This window comes from Metschnikowia bicuspidata, assembly GCF_001664035.1.
Source record: "Metschnikowia bicuspidata var. bicuspidata NRRL YB-4993 chromosome Unknown METBIscaffold_2, whole genome shotgun sequence".
NCBI lineage: Eukaryota > Fungi > Ascomycota > Pichiomycetes > Serinales > Metschnikowiaceae > Metschnikowia > Metschnikowia bicuspidata.
The window spans coordinates 1,291,199-1,299,400 of NW_017387732.1; the positions used below are offsets into that span (position 1 = coordinate 1,291,199).

General features: G+C 40.6%; 4 protein-coding genes across 4 annotated transcripts; 1 reads left to right on the plus strand and 3 right to left on the minus strand.

The window, feature by feature from the left end:
• Positions 1–238: 238 nt before the first annotated feature.
• Positions 239–2,042, minus strand: SRP54 (RNA-binding signal recognition particle subunit). Its single transcript, XM_018858290.1, has one exon. It carries the CDS (start codon positions 2,010–2,012, stop codon positions 345–347), a length of 1,668 nt encoding a protein of 555 aa, XP_018712698.1. The 5' UTR covers positions 2,013–2,042; the 3' UTR covers positions 239–344.
• Positions 2,043–2,734: 692 nt separating this feature from the next.
• On the minus strand, positions 2,735–3,262 carry METBIDRAFT_77660 (L-methionine (R)-S-oxide reductase; the record flags this gene model as incomplete). The annotated part of the gene is made up of 1 exon (XM_018858740.1): positions 2,735–3,262. One exon carries the CDS (start codon positions 3,260–3,262, stop codon positions 2,735–2,737), a length of 528 nt encoding a protein of 175 aa, XP_018712699.1.
• Positions 3,263–5,738: 2,476 nt separating this feature from the next.
• MIF2 (Mif2p) lies at positions 5,739–6,524 on the plus strand (the record flags this gene model as incomplete). The annotated part of the gene is made up of 1 exon (XM_018857103.1): positions 5,739–6,524. One exon carries the CDS (start codon positions 5,739–5,741, stop codon positions 6,522–6,524), a length of 786 nt encoding a protein of 261 aa, XP_018712700.1.
• MRT4 (Mrt4p) lies at positions 6,225–7,374 on the minus strand. The gene has a single exon (XM_018855780.1). It carries the CDS (start codon positions 7,328–7,330, stop codon positions 6,635–6,637), a length of 696 nt encoding a protein of 231 aa, XP_018712701.1. The 5' UTR covers positions 7,331–7,374; the 3' UTR covers positions 6,225–6,634.
• Between the last annotated feature and the right edge of the window lie 828 nt (positions 7,375–8,202).

Genomic DNA, 8,202 nt, shown 5'->3' on the forward strand with positions numbered 1-8,202 from the left:
TTTATAGGTAAGCAAGATGCCAGCTCGCAAACAAGCCAGATCAGATGAGCAGTAATCTAGGGTCAAATGTGCAGCTAATTCTATAATGGTGAATTTAGTTGCTTAAATAGCTGGTTAGTTATTATGATACTCCGACTGTTGACCGGACAATCCACGTATTCCGCACCAAGTGGCCCGATCATAATACTCGGAGATAGCACTGCATACCGGGTACTACAGCTTTGCGGAACATGATCTTAATCTTATTGCTTCCTTTCAATTAGATAACAGGATATGAAGTAATGATAAGAAGCGAATAAAATCGATATCCAAATCTAGGCTAATGAACTGAATACATACTTGTTTTAGATCCCTCCCATTCCGCCAAATTGTTGCATCATCTTTTGCATCATTCCGGGGTTTTGCATCATTTGTTGGGCCTGCTGCATCAAGTTAGGATTTTGCCTCATCATCTGTTGCGCTTGCTGCATCATTTGTGGATTACCCATCATGGATTGCACATCATTTCCAGCTCCGCCTCCGCCTCCAAACATACTCATTGCTTGCTGCATGAAGTTTGGGTTTGATTGGGCCTGTTGCATCATCCGTTGCATATTAGCAGTACCACCCCCACCCCCAAGTCCCGCAGACTGCCCGGAAGAGCCCATATTTTTAGCAGCTCCTGCCATAGATGCCATCATTCTTTGCTGCTGTAATACCATTTCTACTTCAACTGCAGCGCACCCAGAGCCCCTCGCAACCCTTAAAATTCTCTCTGGTTCATTGGTGAACACCCTTCCGTCACTGTCCAATTCCTTGGCAGTCATAGAATCCATAATAAAGATCATGTTCTTAATTTTCTTGCTCGTTTCTTCCTCGCCAACTTGGTTCATAATGTTAGACATTCCTGGTATCATGGAGGCGATGTTTGTCAATGGTCCCATTTTCAAAAAGTTGTTCATTTGAGTCTGAAAATCTCTCAACGTGAATTTTCCCTCTTTGAAATTCTCAATAGTTTTCTGGTGCATTTCGTCATCTTGAAGATTTAACAGCAGAACATGTTCAATCAACGACTGTATATCACCGATTCCCAACAATTTTGATATGAATGTTGATGGTTTGAATACCTCAAAATCTCCAACATGCTCACCTGTACCAATGAAAACTATTGGGGTTTTTGTTGTTGCAACTGCTGATATAGCACCACCACCTTTAGCGTGTCCATCCATTTTTGTTAATATGATGGAACCAAAATTCGAACTTTCCTTGAAAGCTTTAGCCTGGCCTTCAGCTGCTTGACCAATAGATGCATCCATTACCATAATGGTTTGAGTAGGTTTCACAGCTTCACTGATCTGAACCATTTCATTGAACAAAGATTGCTCTTGCTTGTGACGTCCAGACGTGTCAACCACGATAATATCAAACTTTTCCTCGCGAAACTTTTTCACACCATCAAACGCAACTTTGACGGGATCAGTCTCCAAGTATGATCCATAGAATGGAATGGACGATTTAATTGCATTTTGTTTTAATTGATCAAACGCACCGGCTCTGAAAGTGTCCGCGCACACTAGTCCCACCTTAAATCCTCTTTTTTTGTAGTATACTGCCAACTTTGTGCATGAAGTTGTCTTTCCAGCGCCTTGTAATCCAACAAACATTATGATGTGAGAATTTGCATCACTCTTTTTTGTTCTTCTTCCGCCTTTGCCGACAGATTTATGAGGTTGACTCAACTTTTTAGGCTTAGGCGGTTCCTCGTGAGAATCGACTAGACCGCATAATTCGTCAAAAACAATCTTCTGTAACTTCTTTCGCTTGTTTGAAGCAGATTCAGCTTCGCTCTTAAATTCCGTGGCAATTTTAGCCCTGATATTATCACGCAACTTCGCCACCAATCGAACATTTACATCGCTTTCTAGCAATGCAGAGCAAAGATCCTTGATCATAGACTGGATCTCAGTCTCAGATGCGGATTCTACGGAGCCAAGCGCATCGCGCAATCTTGATCCCAAATCGGCTAATACCATTTTTTAATCTTGAGCTTTAATAGAATCGCTGGAGAAGTCCAAGAGCCGAGAATTTTAGGGTGTGTATGGTGTACGGATCCTTCTTTTGAGGTGAGCGCGTACATGTGGAAGCGGCCGTCGGCGTAATCTTCACTGAGTATTAAGATTCGAGTCTTCTCATTACATGAACTCGTGAAAAAATGTGCTCTCCTTCTGAAAAGGCCGTATAAATCCATTAAGTTTTATGCTCATGATTTCTATCAGAAACCCTTGGACCCTCTGAGACGTTCATTCTTGTGGAAGTTCTCATCACCAAATTTGACCTTGGACAATTGGAAGAAGATTTGCCCTCAGATTTTCATGGGAATAATATTTCCTTTCAATTGCACATGTAAATGAAAAAATCGAAATCGAACACCAATATGTACATCCGGGCGTGTTTCTGTTTTGAACACGTTCTAGTCAGATGCTGACTGGCAGTATAGCCAAAGAAAAACATGAAACATTAATCTCTTCACGATCAACCAAATAGCCAATGAAACATGAGGCTCGTACCGGCTAGAAGCTTTTTTTTGTTTTAATACCAATATTCACGTGAATTCTCTCTCAGTTTGTCAACTCAAGCTTATTGTCCACATACTAAATACAAATAATATTAGATAATTTGAGTAAATTATGCTATACATTTTCTCGTCCAAAAATATCATAAGACATCTATAAAGTTGATTGAAAAGCGTAAGATGTTACCAGTCACTGGATGAAGCAATGACCCTCGCCAAAGTCTCTAACATTTCTTCATCTTGTATATCAAAGCCCTCAGATACCAAACAATCGATGTCCAACACCCCAACCGTTTTATCATTTACGACGATTGGAATAACAATCTCGCTCTTGGTCTCGCCATCGCATGCTATATGACCAGGAAACTTTGTTACGTCATCAACTAGCTGGGTCTCCTTGCGAGCCGCCGCGGTGCCACACACACCCTTACCAAATTTGATCATTTGACACGCTACTTTCCCTTGGAATGGACCAAGAATAAGCTGGTCGTCTTGCTTTGGGTCAACAACATAAAATCCTGCCCAGTTAATGGGGATATTGAGCAGTTGGTAGGCATGCCAAAGGAGGGAGGAAGCATTTGCCAAATTAGCGACCCAATTCCTCGTCTGAGAAGATAGCGCCCCGTAGGATTCGATCACACTCTGAAGAGTGTCTACCTTCAGAGTAAGCTCAAAATTGGAATAATCAGCGTGAGTTCTGTGAGCTTCCATTTTTGTCTAAAAGGGCGAAGATACTATTCAATTCTCCGATGTGTAGTCCATTTCCCGCACCCGTGTCGCACACTTGCGAGGAATTCCCAATCTCACACTCCACGAGAGGTGAAACGGGTGCAAGCTTTGAGAAAGGCCGAGTCATTTCCCACTCTCCTGTAATAGCAATACCCTCAATATTGTCGTGTTTTATCTTAACTCTTTTTCCCTCTGGTACCTGAACAAAGAACGGATACATGTATGGTTGAGCATAATTTCCGGGTTCGATGAAACACGTAACTGACCCTGAAATTTTGGCAGTGCTTCCAACCTTAACTCGGCCACCTATAGAAAAAAGAACTTTTTTGTTCACGGGATTGCGTAGATCAGTCGGTGTGTACAAAGAAGCGTCCACATGGAAACTCCCTCGAAAAAGTGATGAAACAGTTCCAGAATCCCCATTGACTGAATTGATGCATTTAGAGAGAGCAACTTTTTCCCCCATAACAAGACTTTTTGACACGGCAGCTGGATCATATACCTGTAAGTACCATGATTTACTGGCCTTTTCATAATATACTATAATCAGTCTGTCATTGGTCACAAAAGTGTTCTGCTTCTTCTTCATGAGGAGTGCAATATCTTTATCCTTGAAGTCATGTAAACTCTTGATATCAACCCTATGAAACTTTGACGCTTTAGTTGGATACTTGAGCATCATTTCAAAAAATCCAGCTCTATTTGTGGCGAGTGCCTTCTTTAAATTTTTCTCCAGAAAATAAGCACCTTGACCACTCCTAAGCCAATTGATAATTTCTGTGCCTAGTGGATCCACATCTTGCGGTAAATCAAAATCTTCGGGAATTTTAGGATTTTTTCCACATTCATATATTTTATCAAAATCGCACGAAGGAATATTTTTCAGTAATGTTGTTTTTTTGTTGAATTCCCAAGCACTCGCAACAGAACCAAACACTAAAATTCCAAAAACCAACTTAGCCACTCGCATCACAAATTCAAAAAAAGAACACTTATTGTGAGAGTAGAGCCTCCGAAAGCCCTGTCGCGCTCTTTTATGTTCATAAAATTTAAGGTATGCCATGTTGTGTCAAAGGTTTTTTCAGTTTCGAAATAAATTATGCATGAACATGTAGTAAAAACATGCGCTCACCAGCGATTAGAGTACGAAGTTCATACATCAACATGCTAGACGACATAGCAACAACGCGCATACCAACTGAAGTATTGAGTTGAATAACATTTTTTATTTGGGAAATACTGTCTTCAGGATAAACTGTTTTAAGTCATGCGTCTTTTTCGGTGCTACACTTTGATGTCACCCTTCTCAATATGTGTTTGTAATAAATAAAGTTCCTCTTGTGCACGATTACAGGTACAATATCCCGGCAGCATGTCAAAGTACTGCAAAGTGTTCAAGAGCATTCTTGATGGTTTTTAAAAGAATTGAATATATATCCCAACTCAGAAAGGTTTTTTCTCTCTCGCTAGAGCCTATTTTGTGAGCTTGATAAAAGGGCTTCTCCGGAAAAAGTGGTATTTCAAATGAAAGAGTTTCTAAACATTCTGCGCATTTTAATACAATTATAAGTATAATTTACCCATTAAATATAGCCCTCAAACGCGTCACCCTTCTTAATATCGAAGTGATGAACAGAATGATTAAATTGTATGCATGCAAAGTCGCGCATCAAACAAACATTTGAGGGGCGCGTCACTCATAGAATTGTGAAGCGCAACAGTCAAGGATATTCCCACAACATACATCATGAATTTGATGCAGTTAGGAATCCAATCCCGCAAGATGGGAATCAAACCAAAAGAAAACTTACCGAAAGATAAATATAATATGGAAGATATCGATGAGTTCTTCAGTGAATCGAGTTGGTCAGTTTCGAAATTTGAAGCAAAACTTGATGAAAGCGGTTCAGCGACCAATAAACATATCAACACGGTAGAAAGTCATACGTCAAGACATTTGAAGTATTCTGAGGCCGAACCTCAAATTTCTCTCAGCAGCAATTTTAGGGACAATCCCAATATCGAGTCTCCCAGAGATCATCAGAGAGGTATCCCGATTCTAGATAGTGATCTCGCACGTTCCTCTCGTCGGAAGGAGGCCAGTTTTGAACACGTGATTTCGGATGAAAACTACAGTATTGAAGATGATTCTGGCTTCATATCTTACTCTTTAGGTGATGGTCTGGCCGAAGGTGAGCCCCAGACAGAGGTGACATATGAAGAAGCCTCACCATCGGTCCCAGACGCAAACACTCCCCGAGCAAAAAAGGAAAAACAGCCCCCGCGCCTCACCAAGAAAATGGCATCGACTTCATACCCTAAGAAACATAGTGACAAGTCTTTATCTGTCAGTAGTTCAATTAGTTTGTCGAATGATGAAAACTCCGCGCGTCAAACGACGAGGAACATGGAAGAAGATCTTAGCGACAGCAGCCTCCAAAGCCTGCTTAATTATGAGATGGCATCAAAAGAAATTAATAGCCAGAGCCATACATTGCCGTCGCCCCCACCAGAAGGTCTACGAAGATCAAAACGAACCAAAATTGCACCTTTGGCATATTGGAGAAACGAGAGGATAGTATACACGAGGGCACGTGAAGGCATTAGCGAATCTGATAACACATTAATGCGTGATATCAAAAAAGTGCCTTTGCAAGAAATAGTTGAAGTCATACATGTTCCTGAAACATCCAGAAATGAGAACAAAGGTAAGACGAATAAAAGATCCAAAGCACGTGTGCGTCTGACCACACAAGAAAAAAAATTGCACGCAAATACATCATTTGATTACGAGTCTGATCCAGAGATTGACGGCACAGAATGGTTCAAGCAAAAATCCCTAGCGTCGGAGATCTTTGAGAATGATGAAACAATGACAAACAAAATAATTGCTTGGGCACCTGATGGAGGAAACTTTGAGCTGCCACCAGATCGAGACGAAGGACTACTGGGGGCAGAGAACTTCAAAGTAGCTTCGCTTTTCGACACAGACCTGAACATGTTAGCAGCCGGTCTACTAGACTTTCCTACAGAAGGTTTCAAAAGCTTGCGGAATACTGGGGAATCTCTGTTCATTTTCCATGTTGCAAGAGGTTTAATTGAAGTGACGCTAAATTCAAAAAGATTTGTGGTGACTCGGGGTTGTTCCTTCGAGATCCCCAGATACAATATCTACAGTTTCAAGAATCTTGGACACGGGTCCGCCAGGCTTTTTTTCGTTCAGTGTCAATTTAATGAAAACTAAATACTGAGCATGACATTCGTGTATAATATGGTGCTCTCTCAGAGTTAAATTTGTGTGAATTGGAAAACAGGAGCTTTATAAAAACGTGTATTTTATTCACTGAAAAGGTTTCAAATTTGACTCATATTGTTTGTTTCCACATCGTAATATGCAATCATTTTAACCTTAAACTCAGAAGCAGCAACACCAAATTGTTTCAAAATAAGAGCTTGGGTGACATTCAAGGTATCGCCCTTCTGACAGACAACAAATGGTTCATTGAGGTAGATTTTTCCAGACTTAATTTTGGTAGGGATTTTGTATTTGTTTCTTAAGGTTTCCTCCAAAGAATGGGACATGGGCACATCTTCCTCTGTTGCAATTTGACCACCTCTGGAGTAAATGACGCCCTCTGGAATAGTAAAGTCAATAGGAGATTTGGATTTGGATCTGCTGTAGTCTGCTTTTGAATATTCAGTAAAATATGCTGAAACAGTATCCGGACTCTCATTGGTGAACAACAACCCTGGGACACCAGAACAAAGTTTGGAGACTCTATGGAGATTGTCTTTATATTCCTCCTGTGCATTGTCACCAAGGGCCTTTTCTAAAACTCTTCTTTTACCCAACAATAATTTAGAGCCAACCCAGTCGGATCTGATGTCTTGCAAAACAGGAGTTCTTACATCATCCAACCGCAAGACCCACAAGTATCTAAATTGGTCAAGAGCTTCTCTCACTTCATCAAAGATACGAGCTTTATTTTCCTTGCCTTTTTTATCGGTTTGAGCTAATGTGACGAGTTTAGAGCGCTTGGATCTGGGCATTTTGTGTTGGTTGAGAGTTGTATGGAGCGACGAGATGAGATGAGCTGGAAGGCTGCACACGAAAAATCCTCATGTGCCTTTCCCATCGCGCGTCTGATCTTCCAATTGCTCCCGCCTCCATGCAAAACCATACCTTTCGAAACCCTCGTCGTGGATAATACGATCATTGAGTGTAATATAAATATACTAGTGATAATCGAGATCGTCTAAGTTTGTATTTTTGCTATTTCCTTATATATGGTCAAATTTCATTACTGAAATATGAAAAGTTTGTTATTTTCATAAAGAACAAAAGAAAAAATAGAATGAATGGAATGGAATGAGCAGAGTGAAGGGCTAAAGGAGACGAGCAGATGACGTGAATTATAGTGTACAGACGAGTTTTAACGTGAAGCCACTTATTTTCCACTCGGTTTATAGCCAAGGTCAACTATTCTTATGGTCTTTACGGCACGGTACTCGAAAACTCAGGGGAATCCGGTTGTACCAGGAATAGAACTTTGGAGACATGTGGAGGTGTTTGAGATTGATATCTACCAGTAAAAAACGTAAGAATTAAGAATGACTTAGATTATTTTATGTATTCCCGAAAAGCTCTCTCACTTCACCGAAAAAAATATCTCCGTCTGCGCTGTGAAATCGCTCCAAAATTGATGTAGCCTTCGACTTTTTCAATTATCTCGTGATTTGACTTGTGTTTTACCAATCACCGGGCACCACAGGTTCCTTTGGTGGAGGAAGGTTTCTTTCATACTTTGTACCACCTGGTCTCAAAGGAGGAATATATGGATCTGGATGAGTATATTCTGCTAATTTTGCACGGGTATTGGCAATGACAACTTCTAATTCATTGGGATCCAGGATGATTTTTT

Excerpts from the sequence above, each read along its gene's own strand:
- SRP54 (XM_018858290.1), bottom strand. The coding sequence starts at position 2,012 with ATGGTATTAGCCGATTTGGGATCAAGATTGCGCGATGCGCTTGGCTCC.
- MRT4 (XM_018855780.1), bottom strand. The coding sequence starts at position 7,330 with ATGCCCAGATCCAAGCGCTCTAAACTCGTCACATTAGCTCAAACCGAT.